Genomic DNA, 22120 nt, shown 5'->3' with positions numbered 1-22120 from the left:
ACAGGCGCCCACCACCACATTTGGCTAATTTTTGTATTTTTAGTAGAGACGGTGTTTCACCATGTTGGCCAGGCTGGTGTTAAACTCCTGACCTCAGGTGATCTGCCTGCCTCAGCTTCCCAAAGCCCTGGGACTACAGGCATGAGCCACCGCACCCGGCCTATCCATTCTTTTGATGGACATTTGGGTTGTTTGCAATTTTGGGCTATTAGGAATAAAGTGACTATGAACACGCTTATGGCAGTCTCTTTGTGAACCTATGTTTACATTTAATTTGGGTAAATACCTGGGAGTGGAAGTATTAGGTAATGGGGTAATTGAAAGTTTATGAGAAATTGCCAGTTTTTCTAAGTGGTCGTACTGTTTTACATTACCACTATATTCTCCTGTGCTTTTTGATCTCTGAAGTTGAATAAAATAGATTATTAAACTATATATAATTTGGCTTAACAGAAAATGTATTTGTTTACCTACATAAGGATGTGGATATCAGTGCCACGTAAGTAGTGTAGGCAATTCTTAACTTCTGTCAGCCTCAATGTTTTCATTTTTGGGGATAATGCTAATTATCTGCCCAGTGTCATGGTTTTGTACATAATTATCTGAAAGCACTTTGGAAAGCATGAAGCACTATACAAGGGTAAGATGGTAATATTGTGTTTACAATTATTAATATATATTATAATTTGATATAATTTTGGCTGTCTAATAAGTTTGTAATGCTGGGCTAATTCAGTTAATTTTTTATTATGTATTTTGAAACAAAGAAGTAGATAACTACTTGGTATGTTTATGTTAAAATTATTTTTATGGCCCACAATTCATCCTTAGAATAATTTTTCAGAAATATAATGGTTATTTACTGTTTGGTTACTTATTTATACCCTGCCTTACTCCAAAAAATATTTTAAGATGATTTACAGATTAATTTATCAAGAAATATAGGTGGTTAAGTGTTTCCTGTCTTGTCCACAGAGTGTCACTGTTGGTTTATTTGAAAATCAAAAGCCATTTAACATTTGGTTCTTTGTTCATGGTTAGAAACACTTGCTTTTAAAGCAGTTCTGGTGCTAGAAAACTCGTTTATCTACCACAAAGTATATAAATGGTTAAGCTCGATGAAAATGGTGTCTTAAGTGTAGCTGGGTTAAAGAGAACACAATTCTGCAAATATATCTTTTCCTGTAGTTGTAGGATTTGCAATCGGCAAAGGTCCTTTGATATCACAAATAGGCCTTAGGTGCTTCTTGAAAATGAAATAGAAGTCCTGAACTTTTCTTTCTTTCATATTTCCTTTTGGTTTATTAATAAACTTTCCTTAGACAGTAACATAAATACTTGATTGTGAAGAAGGTGGAAGTATCATTAATGAGTGTATACCAGACTTTGAATCTTTATATTATATTAAATCCTCATTGCCAAATATATTCCAAGAAAGCAATTTGGATTCTTTTTCAGTCTGCGTATACACTGTAGAATTACTCTGAACTGAGGCTTAAGGAAATATCTCTCTCTCCTGAATCTGTATGCTTCTTTTCATTAGACAATGAGCTCTGAAGCATTTTGTTTCCTTCTTTTCCTTATAAGAATCACCATGTTGGTAAATATGTGATTACCGGGGATTTTGTGTTATAAGCCAGAGGTAATGAAGGTTTATTAGAAAAAAAAATGTTTCTTACCGTGTATAATGTTTCTTGAATGGAATGAGCTAAAATATTTTGGGAAGTGAAATTGGGCATTTATCATGATCATGGGGGAGAACAGAAGTGGAGGGCTTCCAAGGGACACATGCAGTCTTGGGGGGAAGTGGGTACAGAGGCGAGCTGAGAAGGTAGGGAGCAGGTTCTCCCTAGCCTGCCTCCCCTGCACTGCTAGACCAGGGTCCCCCTCGGCAAGCCTGCACACTGGGGTGGGAGGCAGTATCTGTGGGAGGAGGTGCCTAGGGCCACAGTCAGCCTGAAATGGCCCCAATGGCTCCTCTCCATTGCTCCTAAGGAGTTGGCTCTTTCCTCCCCTGCCCGTTCTAGATCATAGGGGTGGCGCTGCAGCATGCCTTGTTCTTTCATCCCAGTTCCCTCTTGAGTCCACCTCCGTCCTGCTTAGCTGGGAGCAGAGGAGGACCCCCTCTGTTGGCAGTCCCCAGCCTATCTCAGCCCCCTAGTCCTGCCTCTTCACTCCTGGAGACAGTGGAGTGCCTGGGGCAGTCCTCTCCTCCAACTCCTCATATCTGTCCCCACAGCCAACCAACTGCCCCCATCCCTGCCCTTCTTCTGACCCCTTCCCGACCATTCTAGTGACCAGGGCTGACATCCTTGCTGCTTTCTGCATCTAGTCCCCTCCCCGAACTCAGAGCTGCCCCCCATCGGGCGTCCCTCTCTCTCTCCTCTGGCTCTAGCGCCTGTCCCTCCTTCCCCTCTACAAGTTCTCCCACAGCTTGGAGAAGCCACTTCTCTTGCCTCCCATCCCTTCTTTGCTGTCATCCTCACTCTCTCCTTCCCATGACAGCCCCGCTCCTGGAATGTCATTCATACTCGCTGTCTTCACATCTGGCTTCCTGTTTTTCTCTCTGGGTATTTTTGAACCTACTGTTTCTTCTACCCTGTAAACCCTTCCATGCATCCTCACCTGGCAAGCACCTTCTCATGTTTTAATTCTCACTTCAGACCTCACCTCCTCTGAAAAGCTCTCCATGACTGCCAGCCTGGGTTAGGCCCACTCTTCTGTGCATGCTTAGCCTCCTGTTCCTGTCTGTGTCATGGTGCTGGTAATAACAATAGTAACAGGAAGAGACCACTGAGCACTGTTGGACCGGGCATAGTGTAGTGTTGTTACTGTTAATATTAACCTAATACTATAGCAAGGTTCTTGTCCTCAAGAGAACCCTGAGAGAGATTTTCATTCCGATTCCCTACATGAGGACATTGAAGCACAGAGAGTTTAAGTAACTTGCCCAGGGTCACACAGCCAATAAGTGGCTGGACTCTAGTATTTGACCCCAACCATGTTCCCCTAGAGCCTGCACTATTTACCTCATTGCCATAGCCCAGTGGTTCTTACTGGGAGCATCAGAATCACCTGGGGGCTTGTGAAAACATAGACCACTGTTGCCACTCTCAGAGTTTCTGACTCCAGAGGTCTGGGGTACAACCTGAAATTTGGCATTTCTAATGAGCTTCAGGTGATGTTGATGCTACTGGTCTGTGGACCACTTTGCAAACCACTGTTCCAGGCTGCTAATCACTTTGTCTATTGGAATCCTCTCTTTACTTGTCTCTCTCCCAGCTGAGATGGCAGTTCCTCTAGGACAGGAGCTTTTTTTGACAGGGTCTCATTCCGTTGCCCAGGCAGGAGTGCAGTGGTGCAATCGTGGCTCACTGTATCCTCAACTTCCCAGGCTCAGGTGATTCTCCCACCTCAGGCTCCCAAGTATCTGGGACTACAGGTGCATGCCACCATGCCTGGCTACTTTTTTGTATTTTTTTTTTTTTTTCCAGAAACGGAGGTTTTGTTGTTGTTGTTGTTGTTTTTGTTAGAGATGGAGTTCTGCCATATTGCTCAGGCTGGTCTCGAACTTCTGAGCTCAAGTGATCCGCCTGTCTCGGCCTCCCAAAGTGCTGGGATTACAGGCATGAGCCACCGTGCCCGGTTAGGAGCTTTCTTTCAGTCCATGTTTCCAACACATAGCAAAGTAGTTCTGCCAGATGGTAGGCCGTCAATAAAGGTTTAGTTGAATGAATGAATGAGGAAATGTTTCTGGCCCTTTGTTTAAGTGTATTTTTTTTTTTGCCCAAAGTTTCTGTGTATTTCAAGAGGAATTCTCAGATTTTTATCAGTCATATATGCTTGATTGGCACGTAGGGGATGTGTACTCAATGGTTTTGTAAGATTAGTTGTTGACTGCATGATTTTAAAATGTTTGAAGCCAAAAGTCACATCTGTTATATTTGGCTTACTGTTCTTTCTGGAGTGGAACACTCACTCTCTGTATATAATATAGACCTCATATTTGTACATAGATGAACATATATGTTACATATGAACATTATAAAGTGAGTCTTTGGCCTTTTAGCAGATTTGAGGATTTCTTTCGTAAAATAGCACCTTCCTTGATGTGCAGTGTCTTCATCATAAATGTGCTGGTGTAGAGGCATAGCGGCACTTTCATTTGCTGGCATTAGAGCATCCTTAGTGCCTGCGTGGGGTAGAGCAGCAGAGGGGATGTTCGGGCTCCTGAGCTCAGCCTGCTGGCTTTGTGTCACCTACAGCCAGGCCTCAAATAGGAGCAAGACATTTCTGATGGCTTGAGAACTTTTGTTGTGTCTAGCAGTTAACATTTGACTTAATGGCGTTTTCACATGTTATTTTTCTTTTGAAATATGAACTACTATTTTTTAAGTATAATAGAATGTAGAAGATCTTATTGAAAATACCACTATGCAAGTTGACCATCTTTGTGGAGCTGTTTCAGAAGTGCAGTGTTCTTGGGAGCAACCACCTTTGATAAAATGTGTGTTACAAAAACATTTTTACAACTTTGATAAACCTCTAGCTCCTAAAGACACCAATCAGTTAGAACTGATAGATAACTAGTAACTCTGAGATTAGCAAGGCTTTTCTCTACTTACTTTAATAGCAGATGGGGGACTAAAATTCCCTTGGAAGAATGCTGAAGTTTAGGTCTGACAGATTACAACACTTAGTATTTTTATGTTAGTAATTATCATGTATAAAACGCAGGGTTGAAGAAGAATAAAAATCATATAATCAAAGTACAGCATTTATCCTTAACAATGGAAAATGATGTTGCAAGGAAAATACATAGGAATGTTTTTTTAAAATCAACTTTTTAAGCCTCATTTTAAGTTACAGTTGATTTATACTGGGTTGGTGTCATTTTAGAGGTCGTCTGGATTTACACAAAAAAGTTTTGATTGTATGTCTCATGGAAAAATTGAAGTCTAGGAACCGAAGAAAATAACTTGACTCATTCTGTTCTCTTACCCGGGATAGGTACAGTCTAGCACACCACCACCAGCAGAAAGGCAGGAAACCCATGCCTGGGCCAGCCCTGCTGTAGCATCTCTTGAGTCAGCAGCATGTCCTGAACTGCAGGAAGGAGACCTCAGTGAGAGTTCATCATATCCCAGAATTGTCTCCTCACGTTCATTACAGCCGTATGTCACACAAGGTGGCTCATTTCCTTGTTTCGGTATGCCATGTAACTTTATCAGTGGAGGTGCTGAAAGTACCCATGCTGTCATCTCATTTGCCGATGCTACTACAGCAGTACCTATGGCAGGTCTGTCACGAGGAGAACCCAGTCTGGCAAGTAACGCTGGTGTGGTGAATTACTCTGCTCTACTGGAAAATGAAGATGTGGGCCCAGGTAGAGCCTTGTCATCTTTCTGCATCCATCCCAATTTGGGTGAGTTTGAAATGACACATATTACAGATAGCATTCTTCAATCTAGATTTTAAAACACCCTTCATGCAAATTAGTGTTAGCTGTTTTTTAAATTAAAAGTTTTATATTGAAATCATAATAAATTCATATGTAGTTGTAAGAAATAATACAGAGAGATACCCTTTCCGCAATTTTCCCCAGTGGTAACATCTCATAAGGCTGCAGTTTGTATTCATTTGTGTGTCTGACTTTTGGCTTTTTTAAAAACAATTTTATCACTTGAGAAAGTTTGTATGTTCCTATCATAGTCAAGATACAGAATGGTTCTATCACCAGAAAGTATGCTTGTATTGCCCTTCTATAACCAAACCCATCCTCCTTTTCCTTTCCCCACTTGTCTATTCCTAACCCTTGGCAAGTGTGATCTCTTCTCCATCTCTATAATTTTATCACTTAATTGAATGCATATAGTATGTAACCTTTTGGTATTGGTTTTTTTTTTCACTCAACATAATCCCCTGGAGACTCAACCAAGTTGTGTGTTTCAGTAGTTCCTTTATTGCCAAGTACTATTCCATGGTATAGGTGTACCATGGTTTAACCATTCATCTATTGAAGGAAACTATTTTTTCAGTTTTTGACTATTAGGAGTAAGGCTGCTATGAAAATTCATATACAAATTTTTGTGTAAATGGAAGTTTTCATTTCTCTAACATGATTACCCAAGAGTACAACTGCTGGTTATATATTAATTGCATGTTTAGGTTTTTTTAAAAAACAAATCTTTATTGATATATTAATGTCTTGGTCTGTTTGTGTTGCTGTAACAAAATACCATAGACTGGGTGATTGAAAAAGAACAGAAATGTAATTTCTCACAGCTCCGGAGGCTGGGAAGTTCAAGAGCAAGGTGCCAGCCAGTTTGTCTGTCTGGTGAGGGCTGCATCCTCTGCAAGAGAGGAGCACTGTGTCCTCACATGGCAGAAGGTAGAAGGGTAAGATTTCAAAATGCTGTGTGAAGCCTCTTTTATAAGGTCCTCCATCCCATTCATGAGGGAGGAGCCCTCATAGCTTAATCATCTCTTAAAGGTCCCATTTCTTAATATGATCACAGTGGCAACACCTGAATTTTGGAAAAGATACCTTCAAACCGTAGTAATTAATAAGTAAAAAACTGCACATATTTATTATACCCAGTGTGATGAGTTTGGACATGCATGTTTAGTTTTATGAGAAACTGCCTAACTATTTTCCAGGGGGGCTGTACCATCTGACATTCCTGCCAGCTATATATGGGTGATCTATTTTCTCTGAATGCATATTTCTCCTCTTTCTTTTGTTCTTTCTTCCTGATGCTCCAAGATTCATTCTTTCATAATTTTCTTTTCTTTTGATTGAAGAGTTTTCTTTAATCTTTCTTTAAGGGTAAATCTGTTGGGGACAAATTCTTTTTGTTTTCCTTTGTGTGTGAATGTCTGTTTCCCTTTCTTTCTTGAAGGATAATTTTGCTTGGTATAGAATTTGTGGGTAAAGTTCCTGTATTACAGCTCTTGAAAACTTTTTATTTATAGAAATGCCAGAAAGACCAGCAAACAGCAGTAAAAACAGCACTGAGACAGTGAATTACCCAACTTTAATGGGAAATTACGGTGGCCAAAATACTGCCTCTTTATCTGTCTTCATCCCTCCCTATTTTGGTGAGTTTGACATGATACATAATGCTGAGCATGGTGGCTCACGCCTGTAATCCCAGCACTTTGGGAGACTGAGGCGGGTGGATCACCTGACGTCAGAAGTTTGAGACCAGCCTGACCAACATGGTGAAACCCCGTCTCTACTAAAAATACAAAAAATTAGCTGGGCGTGGTGGTGGGCACCTGTAATCCCAGCTACTCAGGAGGCCGAGGCAGGAGAATCACTTGAACTTGGAGGTGGAGATTGCAGTGAGCTGAGATTGTGCCACTTAACTCCAGCCTGGGCAACAAGAGCGAAACTCCGTCTAAAATAAATAAATAAATAAATAAATAAGAAATATGCAGATAGCGTTATTTAATCTTGATTTGCCAGCTAGTTGTTTTTTGTTTTTTTTTTTTTTGAGATGGAGATTTGCTCTTGTTGCCCAGGCTGGAGTACAATAGCACGATCTTGGCTCACTGCAACCTCCGCCTCCCAGGTTCAAGTGATTCTCCTACCTCAGCCTCCCGAGTAGCTGGGATTGCAGGCATGCACCACCACACCTGGCTAGTTTTTTTTGTATTTTTTGTAGAGACGAGGTTTCTCCATGTTAGTCAGGTTGGTCTCCAACTCTCAACCTCAGGTGATCTGCCCGCCTCTACCTTCCAAAGTGCTGGGATTACAGGCGTGAGCCACTGCGCCCAGCCTGATTCACCAGTATTTTTAATGTCAGCTAGTGTGACTCTTTTCAAATTAAACTTTTTAGTTTGAGATAATTTTAGATTCACACACAGTTGTAAGAAATAATGCAGAGACCTGTTTATGATTTAGCCATTTCCCCCAAAGGATAACATCTTTAAAACTATAGTAAAATATCACATCCAAGGTATTGACATTGATACACTCCACACATCTTACTAAGCTATCCCCAGGTTTACTTGTAATTAATTTGTGTCTGTCTGTTTAGTTCTTTGCAGTTTTATCACAGGTAGTTTTAATGTCTACCTCCGGCAAAGACATAGAACGTTTCTATCACTGCAAAGATGCCTCGTCTTGCCCTTTGATAATCACATTCACTTTCCTCATGTCATCCCTTCCTTTCAACCTGCCCCATCCCTAACACCTGGTAACTACTGATCTGTTCTCTGTTTATAATTTTGTCACTTCAAGAATGTTACATTAAGGGAATGTTATAGTATGTAATTTTGGGGGATTGGTGTTTTTCACTCAGTATGGTTCTCTGAAAACTCACCCAGCTTGTTGCATGTATCAGGAGTTTCCTCCTTTTTTTTTTTTTTTTTTTTTTTTTTTAAGACATAGTCTCCTCTGTTGCCCAGGCTGGAGTGCAGTGGTGCGATCTTGGCTTACTGCAACTTCTGCCTCCTGGATTCAAGCAATTCTCATGCCTCAGCCTGCTGAATAGCTAGGATTACAAGTGTGTGCCACCATGCCCAGCTAATTTTTGTAGTTTTGGTAGAGACAGGATTTCACCATGTTGGCCAGGCTGGTCTCAGACTCCTGACCTCAAGTTGTCTGCCTGCCGTGGCCTCCCAAAGTGCTGAGATTACAGGCGTGAGCCACCATGCCCAGCCTACCCTCCTTTTTATTTTTGATTTATATTTCATAGTATGGCTATGCCACAGTTTGTTTAGCCATTCACCCATTGAAAAGGCATCAAATTGTTTTTTTCCAGTTTTTGGATATTAGGAGTGAAGCCGCTATGAACAGTCATGAACAGGTTTTTCTGTAAATATAAATTTTCATTTCTCTGTCATGAATGCCATGAGTGTAATTGCTGAGCCTTATGGTACTAGCATGTTTAGTTTTATAAGAAACTGTCAAATAGTTTTCCAGAGAGTCTGTATTATCTTCCATTTCCACCAGCAATGCGTGAGTGATCCAGTTTCTCCGCATTCATATTTCTGTTATTTCTGTTGTTCTTCCTTCTGGATGCTCTATATTTTCTTTTTTCATCAATTCCTTTCTGTTTGAATACTTTTCTTCAGCCTTTCTTTCAGGTTTCTTTAGTTTTCCTGCATTTGAAAATGTCTTTATTTTCCTAACATTCTTTAAGGATAGTTTTGCTGGGCATAGAATTTGTGGCTGAGAGTTTATTTTCCATCAACATCCTGAATGCAAGTCAGTGATAACTCTTAAAAAAAAAAAAAACCAAAAAACTAGCCTTTTTATTTTGAGATAATTTTGAATTAACATGTGGTTGTAAGAAACTGTACAGAGATCCCATGTGTACTTTACCCATTTTCCTCAATGATAACATCTTAAGGAACTATATCCTGCAACCAGGGTATTGGCATTGATTAAATCTACATCAGTGTGTGTGTATTTAGTTCTATGAAATTTAATCATGAGTCAATTTACATGTCCACTATTAGTTACAATACAGAACATTTCCATCATCACTACAAGGATCCTTTATATTGTTCTTTTATAACCACAGCCACCTCCCCTGATCTCCCTTCTCTCTCATCTTGCCCTATCTTAACTACTGATAGTCAGCAATCTCACTTTGCTTGCCAGAATTTCATTATTTGAATGTTGTTACTTAAATGCAACTAAATGCTGTGTAACCTTTTGAGCATGGCTTTTTTTTTCACTAAACATAATTTTCTCGAGATTCATACCAATTGTTGTATGCATCAATAGTTCCTCCATTTTTATTGTTGAGTACTATTCCATAGTAGTGATGTATAACTGTTTATCTGTTTATTCATTGAATGACATCAGGGGTGTTTTCTATTTTTGGTCAATACAAGTAAAGCTCTACGAACATTTATGTACTGGTTTTTGTGTAAACAAGTTTGCATGCAATTTTGGGTTATATGGTACTTCATATTTAGTTTTATAAGAAAATGCTAAACTTTTTTTCAGAGGGGCTGTATCTTTTTTTTAAAAGACATTTATTCAGTGTAATGATCAGACTATTACACTTAGCAATCAACAGCATGGATGCAAGAAAATAAAATCTACATTAAAACTCTTTGTTGGAATGTTTTATACTTTCCACAGAACAGAAACTAAAATAACCTGTTATACAATTAGTCACAAATACAGCCCTTGAATTTTTGCCCATACATGTGAGTATTTGTCTAAAACATGTCTTCTTCATAGCAGCTAGGCCCTGCCACCACTGTGCTTGGCTCAGTTCACAAATCTGTTGTCACCTGTAGCTTACCTGTCACTTCTCTGGCTCCCCTCTCCTGCTAAGTTTTGTTTCCTAGTTAAAATCTTCTGCCACTGCCATAGCTACTGCTGCTACTGGAACCACCATAGCCACCTTGGTTTCGTGGTTTGGCAAAGTATTGGCCTCCACTACCATAGGGGCCAGAGCTTCTGCCTCCAATGTTTCCTCCCTTCATGGGTCCAAAATTTGAAGACTGTTGTAATTGCCAAAATCATTGTAGCTTCCACCACCTCCAAAACTGCTTCCATCATTACCAAATCCATTATAGCCATCCCCACTGCTACCATATCCACCATCACCACGGCTGCCACCAAAGACACCATGACCACTGAAGTTTCCTCCACGATCAAAGTTGTCATTCCCACTGAAACCACCTCCACGACCACCACCAAAGTTTCCAGAACCACTTCGACCTCTTTGGCTGGATGAAGCACTAGCCATCTCTTGCTTTGACAGGGCTTTCCTAACTTCACAGTTGTGGCCATTCACAGTATGGTATTTCTGAATGACAGTCTTATCCACGGAGTCATGGTCATCAAAGGTTACAAAGGCAAAACCCCTTTTCTTGCCACTGCCTCGGTCAAGTCATGATTTCAATCACTTCAATTTTTCCATACTGTTCAAAATAATCTCTTGGGTGATGTTATTCAGTGTCTTCTTTAATGCCACCAAAAAATATCTTTTTCACAGTTAAGTGGGCACCTGGTCTTTGAGAATCTTCTCTTGAGACAACTCTCTTTGGTTCCAAAACTCCTCCATCCACCTTGTGTGGCCTTGCATTCATGGCTGCATTCACCTCCTCCACAGTGGCATATGTGACAAACCCAAAGCTCCTGGAGCACTTGGTGTTTGGATCTCTCATTACCACACAGTCCGTGAGCGTTCCCCATTGCTCAGAATGGCTTCACAGGCTCTCATTGGTTGTTTCAAAGCTCAACCCTCCAGTGAAGAGCTTCCTCAGTTGTTGGGGTTTTTTAGGAGACTCTGACTTAGACATGACGGCAGGGAGAAGAGAGACTTTAACGATGCTTCTTCAGTGGAGTCCATGGGCAGAAAGGCGGGGATGTATCATTTTATCTCCTCACCAGTAATATCTGAGTGATCCAATTTCTCTGCATGCATATTTCTGCTCTTTCTCTTCTTTCTTTCTTCCCGATGCCCAAAGACCCATTTTTTTCATCATATCCTTTCTGCATAAAGATTTTCCTTTGGCCTTTCTTTAAGGGCAAGTCTATGCGGGATAAGTAATCCTAGTTTTCCTTCATGTGAGAATGTCCTTATTGCCTGTTAATTACTCGTATTAGTTTGTTTTCATACTGCTGATAAAGACATACCCAAAACTGAGAACAAAAAGAGGTTTGATTGGACTTATAGTTCCACATGGCTGGGGAGGCCTCAGAATAATGGCAGGAGGTGAAAGGCACTTCTTACATGGTAGTGGCAAGAGAAAAATAAGGAAGAAGCAAAAGCAGAAACCCCTGATAAGCCCATCGGATCTCATGAAACTTATTCACTATCACAAGAATAGCATGGGAAAGACTGGCCCCCATGGTTCAATTACCTCCCCCTGGGTCCCTCCCACAGCATGTGGGAATTCTGGGAGATACAATTCAAGGTGAGATTTGGGTGGGGACACAGCCAAACCATATCATTACTCAAGGAGAATTTCACTATGTATAAATTCACAGTTGAGAGTTCCTAACCACTTGAAAAATGTTCTTTCTGTAGGTATGCCAACAATTGCAGAAACCAGGCTGGAAAGCAACCCTCAGACAATGAATTACCCAATTTCTTTGGGAAATGGCAGCAGCCCATGTTCTTCCTCTTTATCTGCCGGCTACACACCTAATTTTGGTGAGTTTCAGATGCTGCATTACAAGTGACACTATTGAATCTGGATCGATTAACATCCTTAATGCAAGCTAGTTGTAGCAGCTCATTTTTAAAATTAAACTTTATTTTTATTTTTTTGAGATGGAGTCTCACTTTGTCACCCAGGCTGGAGTGTAGTGGTGTGGTCTCGGCTCACTGCAACCTCCGCCTCCTGGGTTCAAGAGATTCTCCTGCCTCAGCCTCCTAAGTAGCTTGAACTATAGGGCATGCCACCATGCCCATCTAATTTTTGTAGTTTTAGTAGAGGCGGGGTTTCACCATGTAGGCCAGACTGGTCTCTAACTCCTGACCTTAGGTGATCTGCCCTCCTCGGCCTCCCAAAGTGCTGGGATTATAGGCGTGAGCCACTGCGCCCAGCCATTTTTATTTTAAAATAATTTTAGATTCACATGTATTTGTAAGAAATAATAGAAATGATCCCCTTTATGCTTTACCTTTTTCTCCCAACAATACCATCTTACAAAACTATAGTAAATTAACACAACAGGATATTGACATTGATAAAATACACAGATATAACTGAGATATCCCCAGTTTTAGTTATAATAATCTGTGGGTGTATCTGTATTTCTTTCTTTGCAAATTTTTTTCCATGAATAGGTTTGATTCTCACCACCACAGTCAAGACAGAACATTTCCATCACCACCAGGCTGCCTCATCTTTGATAACCACCCCCACCTCTCTCAGGTCACCCTTTTCTTCCCCATTGACTGTTCCCTAGCTCCTGACAAACACTGGCTTCTATAATTTTGTGACTTTAAGAGTGTAATATAAAGGGAATCTTATGTCAGGTAGGTTTTTTTTTTTTGTTTTGTTTTCAGTCAGTATGATTCTCCAAAGACTTATACAGGTTGTTGTGTGTATCAGCTGTTCCTCTTTTTTTTTCTGATAATCTTCCATGGTTTGGATATACAGTAGTTGTTTTTAACCATTTACCAATTGAAGGTCATTATTTCCCCCCTCTCCACTCTTTGGTATTAGGACTAAACTGCTCTGAACATTCCTGTACTGGTTTTTGGATAAATATAAGTTTTCATTTCTCTGTCATGAATGTCAAGAGCACAATTGCTGGGTCTTATGGTACTAGCATGTTTAGTTTTATAAGAAACTGCCAAACATTTTTCCAGAATGGCTTTACATGTATGGGTGATCCAGTTTCTCCATATTTACATTTCTTACCTTTCTTTTTTTTCTCCTTTCTTTCTTTTTCTTTTTTTTAATTGATACAGAGTCTCACTCTGTTGTCCAGGCTGGAGTGCAGTGATGTAATCTCGGCTTACTGCAACCTCCACCTCCCAGGTTCAAGCAATTCTCCTGCCTCAGCCTCCCAAGTAGCTGGGATTACAGGCACGCACCACCACGCCCGGCGAATTGTTGTATTTTTAGTAGAAATGGGGTTTTGCCATGTTGGCTAGGCTGGTCTTGAACTCCTGACCTCAGGGGATCCACCCACCTCGGCCTCCCAAAGTGTTGGGATTACAGGTGGAGCCACTGTGCCTGGCCTATATTTCTGGTCTTTCTATTAGTCTTTCTTCCTTCCTGATGCTCCAGGATTCCTTTCATCATATCCTTACTGTTTTAACATTTCCTTCCTTCCCTCCCTCCCTCCCTCCCTCCCTCCCTCCCTCCCTCCCTCCCTCCCTTCCTTCCTTCCTTCCTTCCTTCCTTCCTTCCTTCCTTCCTTCCTTCCTTCCTTCCTTCCTTCCTCTCTCTTTCTCTCACTCTTTCTCTCGCTCTTTCTCTCTCTTTCTTCTTCCTTTCCTTTCCCTCTCCTCTCCTCTCCTCTCCTCTCTTCTCTTTCTTTTCTTTCTTTCTTTTCACTCTGTCATCCAGGCTGGAGTGCAGTGGTGCGATCATGGCTCACTGCAGCCTCCACCTTCTGGGCTCCAGTGACGCTCCCTCAGCCTCCTGACTCAGCTAGGACTACAGGTACTTGCTATCACTCCTGGCTAATTTTTAATTTTTTTAAATTTTTTTGTAGAGGTGGGGTCTCATGTTATCCAGGCTGGTCTTGAACTTCTGGGCTCAGGCAATCCATTTGTCTCTGCCTCCCAAAGTTTTGGGATTGTAGGCGTGAGACACTGCACCAGGCCTGGAGATTTCATATGGATAAGTCGGCTAGGGACAGATTCTTTTAGTTTTCTTTTGTTTGAGAAATGTCTTTACCTTTTTTCCAGAAGGATAGTTTTGCCTCATGTAGAATTTATGATTGAGCATTCTGTTTTTTTTTTTTCAGTAGCTGAGAAAATTATACTTATTGAAATGCCAGGAACAACAGAAACCAACATGGAAAATAACTCTCAGACAGTGTATTACCCATCTTTATTGGGAAATATGAGTGTCCCAAATCCAGCGTCTTCAAATCTTCCCATCACTTCTAATTTTGGTGAGTTTGAAATAATGGATATCACAAGCAGCCCTCTCATCTAGATTCATCAACATTCTTAATATTAATTCTTAGTGATAGCTTTTTACAAATTAAACTTTTCATATTGAGATAGTTCAGAAATCATACACAGGTATAAGAAATAAGACGGAAAGATCCTGACTACCCTTTACCTAATTTCCCCCAATAATTACATTTAGCAAAAATACAACAGAAATATTACAACCCAGGATATTCACATTTATACAAGCCACAGATCTTATAGAGATGTCCCATTTTACTTGTATTTATTTGTGTGTGTGTGTGTTTAGTACTATGCAGCTTTATTCCACAAGTAGGTTTGTGTGCCCACCACCACAGTCAAGGTAGAGATCATTTCCATCAGCACGAGGTGCTGTTGTGTTGCCTTTGATAACCACACCAACTCTCTCAGGTCACCCTTCCGTAACACCTCATGACCCATTTCTAACACCTGGCTTCCACTGATCTCTTCTCTACCGCTATAATTTTGTCTCTTTCAATTGTTATATAAGTGGAATCATATTTGGAATTGGATTTTTTTCACTCAGCTTAATTTCCTAGAGACTCGTCCAGGTTGTTTTTTCTATTAATGGTTTATTCCTATTGCTGAATAGTATTGCATGTCTGGATATACTATGTTTTGTTCAACCATTCACCTGCTGAGGGACGTCTGGTGGGTTTTTTGTGTTTTTATTTTATTTTTATTTTTTGTCTACTGGGTGTAAAGCTGCTATGAATCTTCATGTACACATTTTTGTATAAATGTAAGTTTTCATTTCTCAGTAGTTCCTTTCTTTCTATTGATGAATAGTTCCTTCTTTTCCATGGTACAGATAGGAACAGTTTTTTTTTTTTTTTAAACCATTCACCTATTGAAAGACATCTGGTTTTTTCTTTCAATTTTTGGATATTACAAGTAAAGCCACTTTGAACATTCATGTACTGTGTACTGGTTTTTGGGTGAATATAAGTTTTCATTTCTCTGTCATGAATACCAAGAGAACAATTGCTGAGTCGTATGGTACTAGCATGTTTAGTTTTATAAGAAACTGCCAAATAGTTTCCCAGAGAGGCTGTACTATTGTTTATTTCCAACAGCAATGTATGAGTGATCCAGTTTCTCCATATCTGTATTTCTGATCTTTCCATCATTCTTTCTTCTTTCCGGATACTCCAAGATTTCTTCTCTTGTAGTATCTTTTCTGTTTGAAGGTTTTCCTATAGCCATTTTTAAAGGGTAAATCTGCGAGGGACAAATTCCTTTAATTTTCCGTTTTGTGAGAATGTTTTTATTTTCCCTTCTTTCCTGAAGGACAATTTCACCCAGTATAAAATTCATAGTTGAGAGTTCTTTTCTTTCAGTACTTGAAAAAGTTATAGAAATGCCAGAAACAGCAGGAACTAACGTAAAAAACAATACTCAGACAGAGAATTACCCAACTTCATCAGGAAGGGGCCATAGCCAAGGTAACGCCTCTTTATCGCTCTCCATTCCTCCCAAGTTTGGTGAATTTGAAATTATACATGTTATTAGTAGCACTGTTTAATCTACATCCATCAAAGTCCTTAATGTAAAACTAGCGGTAGATTTTTTTAAACTAAACTTTTAATTTTGTGGTCATTTAAGATATACAGGTAGTTGTAAGAAACAATGCAGAGAAATACCCCTTCCACTTTACCTATTCCTCCCAACAATAACATCTTGCAAAACTGTAACAGAACATCACAACCAGAATATTGACATTGATATTATCCACACATCTTATTGAGATCTCCCACTTAATTGTGTTAAATTGTTTGTGTGCATTTAGTTCTACCCAGTTTTGTCACATGAGTAGGTTTGATTCCCACTGCCATGATCAAGATACACATTTCCATGATTACCAAGATGCCTCATTTTACTCTTTCTTTTTTCTTTTCTTTTCTCTTTTCTTTTCTTTTCTTTTGAGACAGAGTCTCAAAAATCTCCATCTGTCGCCCAGGCTGGAGTGCAGTGGTGCAGTCTCAGCTCACTGCAACCTCCACCTCCTGGGTTCAAGCGATTCTCGTGCCTCAGCCTCCCAAGTTCCTGGGATTACAGGCATGTGCCACCACGCCAAGCTAATTTTTGTATTTTTTGGTAGAGACGAGGTTTCACTGTGTTGGCCAGGCTGGTCTTGAACTCTTGGCCTCAAGTGATCTGCCTGCTTCGGCCTCCCAAAGTGCTGGGATTACAGGCATGAACCACTGCACCCAACTCTGGCTTTTTTTTTTTTTTTTATAGTTTTTGTAGAGATGGGATTTCACCGTGTTGCCCAGGCTTGCCTCCAACTCCTGGCACCAAGTGATCCACCTGCCTTGGCCTCCTAAAGTGCTGGGATTACAGGCGTGAGCCACCACGCCCGGCCCATCTTGCTCTTTTATAACCACACCTGCCTCAGTACATAATTCCCCGAATATTCATCTGACTGGCTGGATGTATGAGTGGTCCTTAGTTTTTATTGTGGACACTATTCCATGGTATGGATGTTTCACAGTTGGCTTATTCATTCATCCATTGGAAGATATTGCGGCTGTTTCTAGTTTTTGACTATTACAAGTAAAGTTGCAATGGCCACTGATGTACAGATTTTTGTATAAACATAAGTTTTGATTTTTCTTGGATAAATGTCCAAGAGTAAAAAGGCTTGGTTGTGTAGTAATTGCATGTTTAGTTTTATAAGAAACTGCCAAATGGTGTTCCAGAGAGACTGTATCATTTTACGTTCTCTCCAATTATGTATGAATGATCCGGTTTCTCCGCATGCATATTTCCCCTGCTTTCATTGTTTTTTCTTCCTTTTTGATGCTCCAAGATTTGCTTTTTCATCATTCTTTTCTGTTTGAAGATTTTCCTTTAGCCATTCTTTAAGTGTATGTCAGCTAGTGACAAACACTTTAGTTTTCCCTCATGTGAGAATGTCTTTATCTTCTCTATATTTGAAGGACACTTTTGCCTGATGTAGAATTCATGATTGAAATGTATTGTCTTTCAATATTTGAAATATTTTATTTATAGAAACATTGGGAAAAGCACGAACCAGCTCAGTAAAGAGGTCTGTGAAAACAAATTACCGACCTTTATTAGAAAACAACAGTCGCCAGAATGTTTCCTCATTATTTCACAGCGTCCCTTGCAATTTCGGTGAGTTTGAAATGATACTTGCTATATGCAGCACTATTTAATCTAGATTGATTGGCATCCGTAGTGCAAGATATTGGTAGCTTTTTCTAATTAAAGTTTTTATTTTCAGAAAAATTTAGCTACACATGCAGTTATAATAAATAATACAGAGAAATCTGTGTTTCCATTACCACTTTTCCCCAAAAGTAACATCTTGCAAAACTATAAGAAATTATCACAAACAGGATGTTGACGTGATACCTTCTGCAGATATTATTGAGCTGTCCCCAGTTTTACTTGTATTTATTTATGTGCATGTGTATGTATGTGTTTTAGTTCAGTTTTTATCATATGTCTAATTAGGTTCATGTATCCTATACCACAGGCAAGCCCCCAAATGGTTCCTTCTTTTTTGTTGCTGAGTACTATTCCATGGTGTAGATGTACTGTGGTTTGTTTATCTTTTCAGGTATTGAAAGACATCTAGGTTGTTTCCTGGTTTTGGCTATTAGAAGTAAAGCTGCTATAAACACTCATACACCATATAGGTTTTGTGTGAACACAAGTTTTCATTTCTCTGAGATACTGCCCAAGAGTGCAGTTGCTGGGTCCTATGGTAATGGTATGTTTAGTTTTATAAAATACTGCCAAGTTGTTTTCCAGAGTGTACAATTTTCTACCCCCACCAGCAACGTGTGAGTGACCTAGTTTCTCCATGCCCATATTTCTGCTCTTTGTGTTGTTCTTTCTTCCTTCCTGATGCTGCAAGATTCCTTCCTTAATCATATCCTTTCAGTTTGAAGATCTTCCTTTAGTTGTTCTTTAAGGGTAAGTCAGCCAGTGACCACTTTTTAAAGTTTTTCTTTGTCTAAGAATGTCTTTGTTTTTCTTTTATTCCCGAAGGATAGTTTCTCCTGATATAAAAAACATGGTTGAGATTTCTTGTCTTTCAGCACTAGAAAATGTTTTACATATTGAAATGTTGTTCAAAACAGAATCTGGCCCACAAATGAATTCTGGGACAATGAGTTACTCAACTGTAATGCAAAATAGCTGTGACCAAGATGATGCTTCAGCATCTGCCTGCCTCACTCCCAATTTTGGTGAGTTTGAAATGATATGTGTTACAAGTAGCACTCTTTAATCTGGATTGAAAGAATACAGAGAGATCTTGTGTACCTTTACCCAGTTTCCCCCAATAGTACTGTTTTACAAAAATATAGTAAAATATCACAACTAGGGTTTTGACGTTGATACAATCACCAGATCTATTCAGATGTCCTCAGCTTTTCATGTATTCATTTGTATGTGTGTGAGTACGTGTGTGTGTGTGTGTGTGTGTGTGTGTGTGAGAGAGAGAGAGAGAGAGAGAGAGAGAGAGAGTGTATCCAGTTGTCTGGAATTTTATGACATCTGCGTTCAGTCATAAATAAACCTAACTGTATCTAGTCATGATACAGAACTGTCCCATGACTTCCAGGAACTCTCTTACTGACTTTTTATAACCATATCTACTCCTTCATGTCATTCCCTCCCTGGCCTCATCTTTATCCCATACAACTACTAGTATATTCTCCCTTTTTATAATTTTGTCATTGTAAGAATGGACTGATACACCATTGGTTTGATAAATGGACTGATATACCATTTAACCTTTTGAGATTGCATTTTTCCACATAGCATAATTCCCTGGAGATTCATACAAGTTTTTGTGTATATTAGAAATTCCTTCCTTTTTATTGCTGAGTACTATTTCATGGTATGGATTTATCATGGCTTGTCACCCACTGAAGGACATCTAGATTGTTGTTTTTGGTTATTACAAGTAAAGCAGGTATGAGAACCAGAGTACAGGTTTTTGTGTGAACATAATGTTTTTCATTTTTCTGTGATAAATGCCCGAGTACAATTAACTGCTGGGTGGTATAGTAATTGCATGTATAGTGTAATAAGAAACTGTCACTATTTCCAGAGTGGCTGTGCCATTTTACATTCCCATCAGCAGTGTATGAGTGATTCAGTTTCTCTGCATTCTTACCAGCATTTGGTATGTTTGCTTTTTTTTTTTTGAGATGGAGTCTCGCTCTGTCACCCAGGCTGGAGTGCAGTGGTACAATCTTGGCTCACTGCAACCTCTGTCTTCTGGGTTCAAGCTATTCTCCTGCCTCAGCCTCCCGAGTAGCTGGGACTATAGGCATGTGCCACCATGCCTGGCTAATTTTTTTGTATTTTTTAAGTAGAGACAGGGTTTCACTAGCGAGGATGGTCTCGATCTCCTGACCTCATGATCTGCCCACCACTTAGCCATTCTGATAGGTATATGGTAATATTTAATTGAGGGTTTAATATGCATTGGCCTTTCGAAATGATGTACGGCTCTTCATGTGCTAATTTTCTATCTGCATATCCTCTTCTTTGAAATATCTATTCTTGTCTTACAGTAATGTTTGCTTTTATATGCTTACATTTTGAGAGTTACTTAATTGAAATGATCATACAATTTTTGTTCTTCATTCTGTTCACATGATGTATCACATTGATTGATTTGTGTATGTTGAACCATCGTTGAATCCCTGGGATTAATCCCATTTGGTCATGATGAATGATCTTTTTGAGACAGTCTCTATCACCCAGACTGGAGTGCAGTGACATGATCATGGCTCACTGCCACCTCGACATCCCCAGGCTCAAATGGTCCTCCCAACTCAGCCTCCCAAGTAGCTGGGACTACAGGGATGGACAACCATGCCTGGCTAATTTAAAAATTTTTTTTGTAGAGACAAAGTCTTGCTATATTGCCTAGGCTGGTCTCAATCTCCTGGGCTCAAGCAGTCTTCCCGCCTCAGCCTCCCAAAGTACTAGGATTGTAGGCATGAGACCCCATGGCCATCCATGAATGATTTTTTATTTTTATTTTTGAGATGGAGTCTCTTTCTGTCACCCAGGCTGGAGTGTGGTGGCACAATCTTGGCCCACTGCAACCTCTGCCTGCCGGGTTCAGGTAAGTCGTCTGCCTCAGCCTCCTGAGTAACTGCGACTACAGGTGTGCGCCACCATGCCTGGCCATTTTTTTGTATTTTTAGTAGAGACGGGGTTTCACCATGCTGGCCAGGCTGGCCTCGAACTCCTGACCTCGTGATCCCCCGCCTTGGCCTCCCAAAGTGCTAGGATTACAGGCATGAGCCACTGCACCCGGCTGATCTTTTTAATGTATTGTTGAATTCCGTTTCCTAGTATTTTGTTGAGGGTTTTTGTATCAGTATTTATCAGAGATATTGGCCTGTGGTTTTCTTTTTTTGATGTGTCTTTGTCTAGCTTTGGTATCAGGGTAATACTGACCTTGTACAATGAGTTTTGAAGTATTCCTTCCTCCTCTATTTTTGGGAATAGTTTGAGTAGGATTGGTATTAATTCTCTAAATATTTGGTAGAATTCAGCAGTGAAGCCATTGGGTCTTGAGCTTTTCTTTACTGGGAGAATTCTGTTATGGCTTCAGTCTCATTACTTGTTATTTATCTGTTCAGGTTTTGGATTTCTTCATGGTTCAAACTTGATAGGTGTATGTGTCTAGGAATTTATACATTTCCTCTGGATTTTCCAGTTTGTTGGCATGCAGTTGCTCATGGTAGCTGCTAATAATCCCTTTGAATTTCTGCGGTATCAGTTGTAATGTCTCCTTTTAAATCTCTGGTTTTATTTATTTGAATCTTGTCTCTTTCTTAGTTAGTCTGGCTTAAAGGTTTGCCAATTTTATATGTCTTTTCAGAAAAGCAACTTTTTCTTTCATTTCATCTTTTGTATTTTCTTCATTTTAAATTCTTTTGCTTCTGCTCTGATCTTTATTATTATTTTCTTCTACTAATTATGGGCATGGTTTGCTCTTCCTTCCCTAGTTCTTTAAGATACATCATTAGGTTATTTATTTGAAGTTTTTCTTCTTTTTTGATGTAGGCACTTTTAGCTATAAATTTCTCTCTTAGTACTGCTTTTGCTCTATCCCATAGGTTTTGGTATGCTGTGTTTCCATTACCATTTGTTTCAAGATTTTTTTTTCAATTTCCCTCTTAATTTCTTCATTGACCATTCATTTACCATTGACCACTGATCATTTAATTTTCATGTATAGTTTCCTAAATTCCCCATTACTGACTTCTGGCTTTATTCCATTGTAGTCAGAGAAGATGCTTGAAATTGAATAATTTTTCAATTCTTTTGAATATTTTCAGACTTATTTTGTGACAACATATGGTCAATCCTTGAGAATGATTCATGTGCTGAGGAGAAATATTAATAGGTATTTACAGAACACCTGCAGAATATACATTTAATATATCTGCGAAATGTTCATATCTATTAGATCCATTTGGTCTATAGTACAGATTAAATCTGATATTTCT

The 22120-nt window shown here is 39.6% G+C and overlaps 1 protein-coding gene and 1 pseudogene across 1 annotated transcript in view; one reads left to right on the top strand and one right to left on the bottom strand.

Moving 5' to 3' along the window:
* BEND2 (BEN domain containing 2) overlaps nt 1-22120 on the top strand; it is a 123777-nt gene that overhangs the window by 5757 nt on the left and 95900 nt on the right. Inside the window, 4 exon segments of the mRNA XM_074030206.1 lie at nt 5011-5425; nt 6976-7101; nt 14414-14560; nt 18719-18826. Of these exon segments, the coding sequence (XP_073886307.1) occupies nt 5011-5425; nt 6976-7101; nt 14414-14560; nt 18719-18826 (796 nt within the window).
* LOC107128474 (heterogeneous nuclear ribonucleoprotein A1-like) lies at nt 10318-11307 on the bottom strand (annotated as a pseudogene).

Source organism: Macaca fascicularis, chromosome X, assembly GCF_037993035.2.
Source record: "Macaca fascicularis isolate 582-1 chromosome X, T2T-MFA8v1.1".
Classification (NCBI taxonomy): Eukaryota; Metazoa; Chordata; class Mammalia; order Primates; family Cercopithecidae; genus Macaca; species Macaca fascicularis.
This window is presented reverse-complemented; position numbering and strand designations above follow the sequence as displayed.